The sequence below is a fragment of the Rutilus rutilus genome (genome assembly GCF_951802725.1).
Source record: "Rutilus rutilus genome assembly, chromosome: 9".
Classification (NCBI taxonomy): domain Eukaryota; kingdom Metazoa; phylum Chordata; class Actinopteri; order Cypriniformes; family Leuciscidae; genus Rutilus; species Rutilus rutilus.
Genome location: NC_140223.1, coordinates 17696609 through 17711306, shown reverse-complemented (window position 1 = coordinate 17711306; position 14698 = coordinate 17696609). Strand labels below are relative to the sequence as shown.

At 37.0% G+C, this 14698-nt stretch overlaps 1 protein-coding gene across 1 annotated transcript; it reads left to right on the top strand.

Moving 5' to 3' along the window:
* The first annotated feature begins 2545 nt into the window (after positions 1-2545).
* On the top strand, positions 2546-14087 carry a2m2b (alpha-2-macroglobulin 2, member b). The gene is made up of 35 exons (XM_084418957.1): positions 2546-2705; positions 2858-3038; positions 3276-3426; positions 3510-3562; positions 3788-3808; positions 3908-4076; positions 4460-4544; positions 4630-4753; positions 4832-4946; positions 5062-5171; positions 5486-5644; positions 5854-6075; positions 6164-6376; positions 6966-7115; positions 7196-7372; positions 7508-7601; positions 7703-7849; positions 8587-8707; positions 8812-9037; positions 9108-9234; positions 9312-9433; positions 9572-9623; positions 9792-9875; positions 9945-10121; positions 10281-10356; positions 10525-10681; positions 11726-11800; positions 11882-12044; positions 12141-12334; positions 12418-12630; positions 12738-12859; positions 12961-13051; positions 13147-13206; positions 13390-13495; positions 13578-14087. The coding sequence occupies exons 1-35, from the start codon at positions 2590-2592 to the stop codon at positions 13661-13663; spliced, it is 4539 nt and encodes a 1512-aa protein (XP_084275083.1). The 5' UTR covers positions 2546-2589; the 3' UTR covers positions 13664-14087.
* Positions 14088-14698: the final 611 nt, after the last annotated feature.

Here is a 14698-nt window from a genome sequence, read left to right as displayed (position 1 = left end):
TTGCAAGTTTTCAGAGAAAATATTTTAAAAGGCACAATCCCCCCTACACTAACGCAAGGCCTTATTACATTACTTCCAAAACCCCAAAAAGATGTTCTTTGTCTTGATAATTAGCGCCCAATATGTCTTCTTAATAATGGTTACAAAATTCTAGCCTTCATTTTTGCTAAACGTCTTAAAAACAGTAATAGATTCTCTTTTATATGAATCCCAGCCTGGTTTCTTATCGGGGAGGTATATTTCAAATAATATTAGATTAGTGTTATCTTATTGATTACTCTGATTTAATTGTAGATGAGAGCTTTATTTTGTTTTTAGACTTTTATAAAACATTTGATTCCGTTGAACATCATTTTATTTTTTGTGCCTTAGAAAAGTTTGGTTTTGGTCGTTTTTTATGACAGCTCTTAAAACACTTTATGTAAATGCAAACTGTTCTATCAAATTGAAGACGGGCTCATCTACCAGATTTACTTTACTACGTGGAATAAGACAAGGCTGTACGATTTCACCGTATTTATTTTTATTAGCTGGTCATTTACTTTCTGTTCATCTTAGGGCAAGTGCTATACAGGGCATTAATATCGCAGATAGAGAGATGATACTTAAAGCCCCTTTCACACAGCGCATTGAACCCGGGAAATTGCCGGCAAATTGCCGGAACGCCTTCTGTGTGAACGCAAACACGACCCGGGTTTAATGCCGGGATCGATGCCGGGTTGGGGACCTAGTAACATTGCCGTGTTCAGTCCCGGGACGCGCGCTGTGTGAACAAAAGCCGTAATAATGCCGTGTCGTAGTGATGACGCTGAAGCCGGGATCGTCCACCAGCTGTGAAACGGTACGAAATGCGCAATTTTATGATCGAATCAGAGAAATAAATGCACAAGCGTGGTTTCTCGAGAGAGAAATCGCAGCTCATAAGCAAACTTAAGATGCTGCTGAGACATTACAAGTCACATCGATGTCACGTGTCTATCCGGGACATACACGGGTTGTGTGTGAACGCACTCTCTGATTCTGGAAAATCACTGGCAGTGTGAATGAACCAAAATCAAATGAACCCGGGTCAAATCCCAGGTCACTTTATCCGTGTATTTTCCGGAATCTCTGTGTGAAAGGGGCTTAAGTCAACTTGCAGATGATACTACACTGTTTTTACGCAACTCTGCTCAGGTTTCTTTAGCTATTAATATTATTAGTTTATTTTCCAGGGCAGGCTTACACATAAATATCCACAAACTCTTTTCAATCAAAAATTGTTGTTTAACAAACATAGAAGGCATCCCAGTGAAAGATAAAATTACTTATTTGGATATAGATGGTTTTCCGTTTCTCGAATTACCCATTATCCTCTGCGGCGCGCCGCCATGTTGTGTGTCAAAGCTGTCAGTAAGCAACTGGGAGACACGGCTCATTCACTGTGCTGCATTAATAGAAAGCCAGTTAATATAAAGTATTTTTGACTCTTTTGTGTTGAGATAACGATGACAAATTCCTCCAAACCTGGCGACAAGGTGAAGGTTATTTACAGGGACACATTAGGCGATGTTTGCAAGGCAAGATATGATGTGAAATTGAGTTATATCAATGGAAAGGATCCTTACACAATGTCGAAAGAGGACTGGTTATGTAGGCTAATTCTGCGGCGTACCCCGAATTAAGAAGAAAGTCTCTGGAAGCATACAATTATTTTGTTAGAATGTGCGAGTTAAAATTTTATGTGGTCGCATTTATGCGAGTGGATAAATACATACATACACTAACGTTACTCAGTTAAATTCACGCATGAATTCTCCTGCATTGAACTTGTTTTAGCGCCCGCCAAAGTCTTATTTGATCGGTGAGTAATGTAGATGAACTGGGTGCATGTGTAACTGAAAGAACGAGCAGATAGAGAGAGAGCCGGTCGCGCGCGCGCACACCCTCTCTCTTCGGAGCCAGGCGAACGTGTAAACAAGACTTCACCGTCTCCAAACTAAGCGCTGTCTTGCTCTCTCCCTCGTGGAAAAGTTAGTCTGGAGCCCTGCATTGATGGTTCACATCGCTGTAGCCAGGCGGCTGATATCTGCACAGCCCTTATTATATGGTACATTAGACTCCGTGTCAAGACAACACCATCTGGGTAAAAAAAAACAACAACCAGTTGAGAACCACTAAGATCAGGTGCCTCAAATTCTTAATATAACTAACTGAATGGTTGCATGCCATTAGTTTCAAAACCTTCGAATAAATGATGTGAATTATTTGAGATTAATAAGCTTCTTGATTGGTAATATTATAAATCAATTGGTAGTATAAAATATATAATTAAAATGGAGATAGGGCATTAAATATATCACAAAACAAAATAATTTAGAAAAAAAACAATGCTAAAGCTATTGAAATAAATAGACAAACGTATTTAAATGAACTATATGATCTATATGATAAATTATAAAATACAATTTTGAATTGTAACAGTTGTTGTTGTTGTTTAATAATTAATCCAACAGTCCATGCCTCATACTGAACAGTTAATCATCACCAAGGTCATGTCCAGTCAAACAAAAACTGTATTTGGAAAAGGTTTAGAATATACAATGCTTGATGCTTAAACAGTCTACACATCCCTTTATGATGGCTTTTTTTCTTGCGTCACTCAAAAGAGGAATATTAATAACTTGCGTTTTATTGCTTTGTCTCTGTCAAGGAACTTCTGAGCCGTAAGTGTTTAACCTTTTTTATGTAGTCTGTATTTGAATGTCCTTTCATGTGTGTGTGTATACTCTTATATCTCAGAGTAATGTAATCATTAGTTTGCCCCTTGATGCATTAAAAGAGGGGGTTATCTAGCACATACTTTTTCTTCTTGCAGGTTGTTCATGGTTACATTTCCAAGCATGATACGTACAGGCTCGGAGGCTAAACTATGTGTGAGCCTTCAAAAACCAGAAGAAAATCTGCAGATGACCATTTCTCTGGTTGACAATAACCAGAACAGAACCCTTCTACAAGAGAGTACTGAGAAGGAAATCCACCGCTGCATTGACTTTCAGGCCTGTCATTAAGTTGTTAAAAACAGCATATCCATGGTTTTGATTTAAAAATCGTATTTGTTAATATAAAACAAATCTGAGCACCATAGGACACCATGAATGTCAACAATATTTTTTTTCATTTGTAATATAGAATATGAAAAAATAATAATAATTAAAGAATAATTCCATGTTTAATATCTACGAAATAATTGCTCTCTAGTAAAGATTTGTAATGCAACTGCATGTGTTCATCAGGCTCCTGAAACTAATTCAGTGCAAGTGATCCAAGTGGAAGTTCAAGGGAAAAACACTCATCTGATTGAAAAAAGAAAAGTCCGATTTGCATCCTATAATCCAATAACAATCATTCGGACAGATAAACAAATATACAATCCTGGACAAACAGGTATTTTCGCTCAATATTCAGCTGCAGTGTTCGCTAACCTCTCTAAGATCTTAATATGTTTTATGTCTTCCTCAATTTTACAGTCCAACTCAGGATTTTCACAGTGGACCAAAACTTAAAACCAGTTGATGAAACAGTAGGTTGCAATTAAATTTTTGCATTCAAAATTTTATATCAGAATTGTAATCGTGAGTAAAGAAGGCACGACCTTGGTTCAGCGTTCAGACGACTTTTTTGGTCATGTGTACACACATGAATGTTTAGACAAATATATTTGAAATGTGGACTTATACCTCAGAGTAAACAGCTGTAGGTTCAAATCCAATTCTTTCTAACCAGCGTTATCTGTTTACATCCACAGTACAAACTCATAGCAGTGCAGGTAAACTTAATTTCTTGTTTTCCCCCTTTCAATAACACATTTTTTGGTGGATAAATATTACTGTCATTGCTATGCCAATGCTTTCTCATAAAAAAACAGGACAATCAAAGGAATAGAATCAATCAATGGATTAATGCCACATCCACCCATGGCAAGATTCTCCAACTTTCCCATGTGCTGAATCCAGAGGCTTCTGTCGGTTCATATGAGCTGTCTGTTGAGACTAGCAAAGGAACATTCAATGAATATTTTCAGGTTAAAGAGTACGGTGAGTAGTACCATCCTTTTTTAAAGTGTGCCCTTAAAAATAAAGGTTCCAGAAAGGTTTTTCACAGCAGTGCTATAAGCATTTTGGGTTCCCATTTGCATGTGCAGATATTCATACAACAAAATATTCTGGGGGTCAAAAACACTGGCGGAGAAAGAGTTAAAAGAGAGTGTGAAGAACAATTTAATAATCTAAAGAAACTTTTTCCACTATAAAGAACCTTTTGTGCAATGGAAAGTTTTAATGGATAGGTTAAAGGCTCTTCATGAAAATGTAGATGCCAATAAAGAACCTCAATTTTTTAAGGAAATGTTTCTTGTTTATCTTTTGTTTTCTTTGTTCTTCCTTTGCCAAAAAACATCACATCTTCCTTTGTGGTTCAGTTCTACCGAAATTCGAAGTGATATTAGAAAATCCAAAGACAGTGAAAGCGAATATAGAGGAAGTAAACCTGCGAGTATGTGGGAGGTGAGGTCATTTGAACACCTTATGTGGACAATAAACATGAACACATTAAGCAGAAAGATTGGTTAACTTTCAGTATGCTTACCAGATACACCCATGGACAGCCTGTTGTGGGTCGTGTGAAGATGAGACTCTGCAGTTCCCAAATGCAATCAATCAATTTTTATTTAGTTCCTTATAGGACTCCAATCTGTCTTTATAGGTCAGCAGTGGTAAGTATGACTAAATGTTCTATTTAATAAAAAATAAGCTATTAATTATTTCTGAATAAAATAATTATTTGTTTCTAGCTTGAGGCTCGGTGTGTCTCTGAGAAGTTCCCCATGGCAGTCTTTGTCAAAAATTCAGAAAGTTTCATGCCACAGTTTCTTGAGTTCACTGGATCAGTAACTGAGGAGGGGACAGGTTAGTACTGTAACAAACATGAAAACAAATCTGGCCAATATGCTTACAAAACATAATATAATTGTGCTTACTTGATGGGTTGTGCGAAAGATTTCACCTTTTTTATGTTTCTCAGAAATTTCAATGGAAAGGACTGAAAGAGTGTTGTTGTCCTATAATCTCGGTAGCTTAAAATTTATTGACCTGCCAGAGTTCTTTGAGGCCGGTTCAGTCATACAGGCAAAGGTACACTATTCAATTCAATCTAATTCTAATTTAACATGCTGATTGTATTTTACAAAATGGGTGGTTGTTGTTATGGGTGAATATGCACGTGCATAACCATGCTATTATTAATATTATTTTATACAATTTAAATGGTTTCCCAGCATATACATTATCAATTTGTGATGGTGCCATGGAATTCGTTATTATTGTTCCTAAAGATTTTGACTATCATCATTTTAACTTTGCTTATGTTTTTCATTCAGTAATCTTTATCTGTGTTTGCTTTGACTACTGTACTGTATGTCCTTGATGAATTTCTGTTTTTCCTCCAGGTTAAAGCTGAGTTCTCCCATGGGACCCCAGTTTCTAACTTAACGATTTATGTTCGTTACACCTATTTTCAGCATTCTCAATTACTCATCACAGACATCAATGGTCTGGCCAATTTCACCATTGATAAGGCCTATTTAAGAGCACCTATTAGCATATCGGTGAGCTTTTTATTTCTATGCGTGTGTATGTTAGTTCTGTGCCGCTTTGCAGATGTTTCCATTCAAAAACACCTGTACATGAATTTAAGAATAAATGCTACGTTTAAGGATTTGCACTGGTAATTGGGTATCACAGTCGATTATGTCTGCGTTTTAGCCAGTTGCAGCTGGTTTCTCTGACCGTGTGTTCTTTGATCTGCTCATCACAGGCACATGCTTTACCAACCAATCAGTTTGGACCTCCATTCAGTTTTGACTTTGTGCTCAAAACTCTGCATTTAAAACCCAAAGAAAGCCCCCAAAAAATTAGTAAACTGGCTATAAAGGCTTTAGAAGAACCCCTGAAGTGTGATATGGAGATTCCAGTAACCGTCCAGTACACTATTGCTGGAGAGACTGTTGAAAGTGGTTATGTTACCATAGTCTACCTGGTGGGTGCAGAGATGAAGCAAAACACTGCACATATTTTTTTCCCCATGCAGTTATTTTATTCACTGTTCTTTTTTCTTTCTTTGTCAGGTTTTATCCAGAGAAGAGATAATCAACCATGGGTATGAGAACGTGGAAGTAAAAGGCTCTGATGGAGTGGTGAAGGGAGAAGTGATGTTCAAACTTTTTGTTCGCAAACAGATGGGTCATAATATAGAGTTTCTTGCTTACTGTGTGCTGCCCAGTGAGATTGTACTAGCTGTTTCCAGAACATTTCAAATTGAGAAATGTATTGCAAACAAGGTAACTAACAATATGCAAACAAGCTCGCTAACAATATGGTGATTACAATAACAATAATAACAATATGGTGATTGCATATGTGTAAGAGATAATGTACACTCTCTGGGATTATTTGATTATAATAAACAGTCACCTGTACATCATCACACTTATTGCACAGCTACTCACCAAAGAAATATATATATGCATGAAATGTTGAAATACCTCTGTAATTGTATCTGCATATTATTTTCTGCTAGTACAGTGTATGAAACAATGGCAACAAGACAAACACTGCAATAATCTTACAGTAATATTAATACTGATGGTCAATTATTTGTTTATTATCAAGTAAAAGAAATTACATTGAGTCTGATTTGTTTTATTAAACACTATATAGTAAGCAATTATATACATATTTAAAATGAATGTTGTTTGTGTTTACTTAGTTTGAATATTATATACAGCATTGCCATGGATGATGACGAATATTAGGAAATATGACACCACTGAATGCCATATCAGAAGTGTAATAATTAGTGATAGTAATTAGTGAATTTCGGTTGAAATACTTTTGTTTTGAAATGAAAGATTGCACTGCATTTCACAGGTGTCCCTGCAGTTTTCTCCTACTACTGCTGTTCCAGGAGAAGAAAACACTCTCCAGCTATCAGCTCAACCTGGTTCACTGTGCGGCATCAGTGCTGTAGATCAGAGCGTCCTGATCCTGGAGAAACATAAACGCCTGGACGCTGACAAAGTAATATCCATCTCAGACCGGTCTTCAACTTCTTCAATGACAATTTTAAAAATTACTGTATTCATGCCATTCTTCTACAGGTTTCCAGCATGTTGCCTCCCAGGTTATTTCACTTTGAGCCTGAAGATCAAGAAGAATGCTTGAAAATCAGATCCATAAGAAGTTTACTGGTTGATTTCCCTCAATATGGACCTAGTATACATCCCTACTCTTTCCCTGTGCCTAACCCAGCAAATGCTGTCTATGAGACTTTCTCTGTAAGTATTTATAAGTGTTTGGGTTTTATGTTTGTGTGTGATTTGAAAGGTTTATTGTGATTAATGTTTTGGGACAAAACACTTTTTAAGGTACTGACTTTGTTTCTTGCCTTTTTGCATTGTCATCTGGACAAGAACATGGGATTGAAGGTGGCCACAAATTTGATTCTTAAAATGCCATCTTGTATTCAATTCAGAGATGCATTTTATAGGAGAGTGTCTGGCGGCGGTGAGACGCCTGTTTATTTTCTCTCTATATATATGTAGCCTATACACCATGAACTTGTTCTAAAAATAAACTGAGATAGTAAATCTCCTGCTGAATTCCAGGCTATGGTTACGCTGGTTTACAGCCAGGGATGGGTGTTGACCCAGGATATCCTCCAGTAGCAGGTGGAGGTTCTTTTAGAGCTGGAGGTCTGGGTCCTGAAGGAGCTTCTGGAGTATTAGGAGCTGCTGGAGTAGGAGGTCAGGGATGTAAGTATGACCCACATGAATCTCGAAATTGCCTTAAACAATTAGTGAAATTGCAAAATACTTGCCATTATAATTTGGCAGTGGTTCTCTCGAGAATTTCCTAAATGTGGTAAACATAAGTTGACTATAAATGGACGTTTTATTCTACAGTGTAAATTACACACACCTATATCGAAAACGAGAAGTAAATAAGAATGTTTGGGGTGCGAGTATGTGTAACAGTTATGTGTACGCTGTAGAGCAAAACATCCAAGTATCGCCAACGTATGTTTGCCACAGAAAAATCTCATATAAAAGCCCATAGGAAAATCTCAAGGGAACCACTAGTGAAATTAATCTTCCAGGTTTTAACATCAATTCCCTGCACCAATCTATTTCTTAAATATATAGTCTGGCTCGCTGCATGGCACTGTTTTCATTTACACACGTGCAGCCTATAATCCGGTGTCTTCAGTGTCTCAGAGTGACTTGGCTTGCAGTGAATGCTGCTCCACACAAACTCTATCTCTGCAAGTGTTGTGAGATTATGCTGCTAAAGACATGCATTTGAAGGCAAATGTGTCAACATGCACCAACCATCCTCCCACATTTGTAATGAGAATAGTTTATAAATTGGTTGTCAACAGATTAGAAGCTTTGAGTTTGAAAAAGTTATTAGTTATTAATATTATTAGAATTGTTATTTTACAGTACAATATGGGGTGATTCAGGTTTTCCTTCTTTTTGTTTGTGTGTAGTTAATCAAATTGGACTTGGAGGATCCTCATTTACAGGAACTCAAAACATGCCTCTCCTGTCCGTAGAAACAATTCGCACATTCTTCCCAGAAACATGGATTTGGGAACTTGTTGAAGTTGGGTAAGTGAATGAAAAGTGCTATATAGGCGCTGCCTGCCCCCTTGCAAATATGATTGGCACTCTTGAGGTAAATTCTGTGACAATAAATGCTGATTTCTCTTCAGGGACTCTGGATCAGCTCAGGTTCCTGTCACGGTTCCTGACACCATCACCTCTTGGGAGACGGAGGTCTTCTGTCTGTCCTCTGAAGGTCTGGGTCTCGCTCCTCCTGCTCAGCTGACAGTTTTCCAGCCCTTCTTCCTGGAGCTCTCTCTGCCTTACTCCATCATCCGTGGGGAGATCTTTGAGCTGAAGGCCACTGTCTTCAACTATCTGTCCAAGTGCATCATGGTGAGATTTCAGACTCAGTCTAATCAAATCATATCAAATATGCCTCTAATCATGTGTGGTTGATTGACAGGTTAAAGTGACTCCAGCTCCGTCCTCAGACTACACTCTCAAAGCCTCCTCTGATGATCAGTATTCATCCTGTCTATGTGCTAATGGAAGAAAAACCTTTAAATGGATCCTCACTCCTTCTGTTCTTGGTGAGTTTTCCAGTCTGAGTCATTGTTTCTCTGTGTTTGTGTCTGTTGTATCTTCACGTACATGTCTTGTGTTGTAGGAGTCTTGAATATAACAGTCAGTGCAGAGGCAGAGGCGTCCCAGACTGTGTGTGACAATGAGATTGTGAGCGTCCCAGAGAGAGGACGCATTGACACGGTCACACGAAGCTTGCGTGTAAATGTGGGTAGAAACAAATTATGCAAATATGTTGCATTATTGCTTGTTACAATATTATATCTAAAACTCTACCTTCACATGTTACACTACAGCCAAACATCATAAAAAGCTATTGTGCTAACATTAACCTGTATCTCCCAGGCTGAAGGAATCGAAATAACTAAAAGCCACAGCTGGCTGCTTTGCCCCAAAGGTAATGGCTGTGCACATTTATGCCGTGCACATGGTTTTTAAAAAAAGATTTAGATTAACTTTAAATCTGCTTCCAGCTTTATGGATTATTTATTTAATTATTTTATTTTTTATTTAATGGATTATTTATTTCCAGCTTTATTGTTTTGTTTTGTGCCTCAATCTACAGGGCAAAATCTCTTGAAGGAAGTAGAGCTGGCATTTCCCAAAAATATGATAGAGGGATCAGCAAGATCTACTGTTTCAGTGCTTGGTAAATTTGAAATCATACCTTCACTGCAATACTGTTTTGTTTTGTACACTGAATCACATTCTCTGGTAGGAGACATATTGGGTCGTGCTCTGAAGAACCTTGATGGATTATTACGGATGCCGTACGGCTGTGGAGAGCAAAACATGGCCGTTCTTTCTCCCAATATTTACATTCTGCAGTATCTGGAGAACACAGAGCAGCTCACCTCAGCCATCCGAGAGAGAGCCACAGGCTTCCTGAAGAGCGGTGAGAGACATAAATCATGTCAAGAAAATACTGAGAAAATACTGCCAAATTATACATTTTTCAACACACCTGAATGGCATTCAGTAAAATTGAGTAATCAGACACATTGAATCAACCCAAACAAACTGTTGAAGTGTTAACCATTATCACACTAAACAGGATACCAGAGACAAATGAACTACAAGCATTTTGATGGATCATACACCACATTTGGTTATGGTGATGGAAATACATGGTAAATATATTTTCAATATCACTTTTGTTAAACAGAAATATCAAGGTAATCTACAATAAACCCATTTAAAAATGTGTCTCTCGGTTCAAATAATTTGTTTTGAAATTTATGATGGATGAAACACCTGATGACATTTTTTTATTATTATTATATCTTCCACACCACCAGGTTGACTGCTTTTGTGCTGAGGTCTTTTGGCAGAGCACAGAAATACATATTTATTGATCCAGTAATTATTCAGGGTGCAAAGAATTGGTTAATAAGCAGACGGGATTCAGACGGCTGTTTTATGCAACAGGGAAGCTTGTTCAACAATAGAATGAAGGTCTGTCAACTTCTGTCTATCTATAACTCTCTATCTCTCTTTCTATCTAGAACACCATAGCAGCCCAGTTAACACAGAACGTTCCCCTAATGTTATTTTTTGGGGAACCAAATACTTACGTTAGGGGAACGTTCTTTTTTGGTTTTATTTTTATGTAACAATAAAATAACGTTCCCAGAACGTTGCTGGGTGGTTACCATAAAAAATAACGTTCTGGGAACCATAAACTAACATTCTGAGAATGTTCTGGGTACCAAAAACTAACGTTATGGGAACCAAAAATTGTTAGCTGGGAGCCACCTAGAAATGGTCTAGTTACTATCTAGAAAACCTGGAATCTTAGACCTGTAAATGTTTAAGCTTTAAAAAAAAAAACCACATTTATGCCTGGTTTCACAGACAGTTTTAGATTAAGCCAGGATTAGGCCTTAGTTAAATTAGGGTAATTAAGTACCTTTTTTAAACGTGCCTTAAAAAACATTACTGGTGTGCATCTTGAGACAAAACAATGGAGTGTAATATTTTAAAGTCCCCCTGTAGTCAACATTTTATCTCTTAAAACTCACCCTTGATCACCAAAATGACATTTGTCATGCCTTAAAATAGCTTGAATGTAACTATACCCTTGCCTCATTTAGTTCTATGAATATGCAAATTACACCAACGATTTCAAACCTTGTTTTTGAGACTGTCTGGTTCACTGCAGTTTTAAGTAGAAAATACTCAGCATTGGTGTTGACTTATGCATTTGCACATGGTCTGTCTTAAAGCATTTAAAAAACCCACACAGACATATAAACAACGTTAAAAGCTTGTTTTTCAGCACAGGGGGACTTTAAGATATGTCATTGTCAACGCAAGTTTTTTTTTCAGTGAAGACAGCTCAACCTTGCATTTTAGTCTGGGACTAGCTTAAAGCTTGTCTGTGAAACCGGCCATTAGACTTTCTCAAGCCAACATCAAAGTTTGTCTAGATAAACTTTCCTTTAGGAGCCTAGTTTGAGTGTGTTGCTTTATTTATCCTTCATTTCTCATATATTCCAGGGTGGAGTGAATGATTATGTGACCATGACTGCCTACATTACTGCATCATTGCTTGAACTGGAAACTCCAATCACAGTAAGTTCATCTTCAGGAAACACAGTATAAACTCGTAGAAAAATGACACTCACAGTGTCTGTTTCTCTGTTTTTGTCACAGGATCCTGTCGTCAGTAAAGGTTTGTCATGCTTGAGGTCCGTCATTGAGGATGTCAAAAACATTTACACCACTGCTCTGCTCACCTACACTTTCAGTCTGGCTAATGACACGGACACTCGACAGCAGCTTTTCAAGAAACTGGAGGATGTTGCTATTTCAGACGGTAAGAGGTTTGTTTCTGTTGTCTTTTATGACTACTATTTTTACGATTACTATTTTTCATGCTCATTGAGTTACATGTGTGTCTTTTGTCCTCAAGGGTCTCATCTCCACTGGTCTCAGTCTGCATCTGCTGATGACTCTGATTCTCTGGCAGTGGAGATCAGCTCATATGTGCTGCTAGCTGTTCTCTCTGCAGATTCAGTCACTACAGCTGATCTGGGCTATGCTAACAGGATTGTCAGCTGGCTTGTGAAGCAGCAGAATGCCTATGGAGGATTCTCCTCCACACAGGTTACTCAAACTACTCCAATCAAACACATTATTAGCGGTGTGAATGAGTAAAAGTGACATTACTGAACACATTTATTTCCCAGGACACAGTGGTGGCTCTTCAGGCTCTGTCTTTGTACGCCACCAAAGTGTTCAGCTCTGACGGCTCCAGCACAGTGACTGTACAGTCAGCAGGAGACACTCACCTCTTCGATGTCAATCAGGACAACAAGTTACTGTACCAGGAGAAGCAGCTGCAGACCGTTCCAGCCAAATACAGCATTGAAGTGAAGGGCTCAACCTGTGTGTCTGTGCAGGTTAGGGAAGGACAGAAAACCAAACCAATGTGAAAACAGATTAAAGACACTTTATAAACAGATTATGGCTTAAAGAGATGTTCTAACGTTATGTGACTTTCTTGTAGATGTCTCTTTTCTACAATATTCCCACTCCCAAGGAATATAATGCATTACTCGTCTTTGCTGAGACAATGGGAGAATGTAACAAAACGACAGGACAAATTTTGGATGTCGAAATAAGAGTTGTGTAAGGACAGATTGTGATTCACACATTCAGTGTTACGGTTTAATTCTTTACTTCGTTATTGCATTACTATATTATACCTTTTTTTTTCTTTTTCTTATTAGATATAATGGGACGGAAGAGAGTTCAAACATGGTCATTGTAGATATGAAACTCTTGTCAGGTTTTCAAGTAGAACCCTCTTCCCTGGACGAGGTAAGGCACTTTAAGCCAGCGTCTATGAGAGTGAGTCCCCAAATTTTTACTGAATATTTTAGTCTGTGCTAAAAAAAAAATAATGTTTTCCACAGTTAAAGACAGAACATCGTGTTGAATCCAAAGACGATCATGTCATCGTATATCTACAAGAGGTGGGAATATGTAATGACAACCATTATGATGTAAATGACAATTAACTGTTAAATCCATTTTAAATCCTACTATATTACAGATAAATAATTATTCTCACAAAATAAATAAATTGTGCCATATCATAGCATTGATAAATCTAATTTAATTAATGACTGATTAATGTGTTTTATATTTTTTTACAGGTTCAAAAGAACATTGGCTTCAGCCTAACACTACGTATTAAACAGACCTTCTCAGTCAAAAACCTCAAGCCAGCAGTTATAAAAGTCTATGACTACTACCAGACCAGTAAGACTAAATTACTCAGTGCTTATTTATTTATACACTTACGTCTTCACACCTTTGCAGTATATTTAAATCTTGTTTCCAGGCGAACGGGCTGAAGCAGAGTACTTAAATCACTGTGCCTTGAGGACTAATGCAGAAGAAGCAACAGATGTCATCACACAAATTTAATATATAACTGTATATATATAATTTGCTTTAATTTTCTTATTGGCTTATAGGTTCCCATTTATTTTATACACGTTTAGGTCTTATCATTTTTGTTTTATCATTAAAAGGCACATTAATAAGACATATGAGATGTAGGCATAGGCTTAGCTTTTGTTCGTATAGGCTTTATCATTTTAGAGAAATATTATTCTTGTTGTTAACATGCAATAACACTATCTTTATAGTTAATATAAATGCTTTGATTACTGTATATCTATTCTCTATTACTTTATGAAAAGAGCAAATAAGATGATCATTATGCGAAGTCCAGTAAAAGTGGCATTTGCCCATCAGATGTCTTTTGTAATACAATTAACATCCTTGTATTATTTAATATATTCATGTGCATGACCTCATATATGCTAATAAAATAAGTCATGCTGGAGTGAAGTAAACTTTTTTTTGAGAGAAATCAATATCAGTAATATTTTTTGTTTTGGTTTGAGTTATTTTAAAGGATTCATTATTTCATTTTATTATTTTTTATGTAATGTATTTATCTCAAATTAGTTTTAAGTTATAATTTTAGTGCATAAAGTTATTTCAGGTAATTGCCAAGACAACATTTCTAGTTTTCGTTTAAGTTTTTTTTATTTATCAGATTTTTATATTTAAATTTATTTCAGCTTTATTTCAATTACTGAAAGCTATTTGTAGAAGTTTTAGTTAACAATAATGCAACCGTTTTAGTTGCTATGCAATGCAAACCAGCACCTGTAAGAAGTTTTCCAACCGCTAGGTGGACGCATTGATCAGTCCCTGAATCACCACTTCTGTTCTCAAAGAAGCTTCTGTTGGTGTCATGCCATGATACGTGATGGTAAAGCAGACCCTCAAACAACCCATGATTCATGGCCGAGTCACCTTTTCTGAACATCTTATTTGCATAATTAATTTACCCTTTTCTACATATTGTAAAATAACACATGAACACTACTCAGCCTATACATTTACAAACTGAATGTAGTAAATTGCGGTAAATATTGTCCGCTGTTC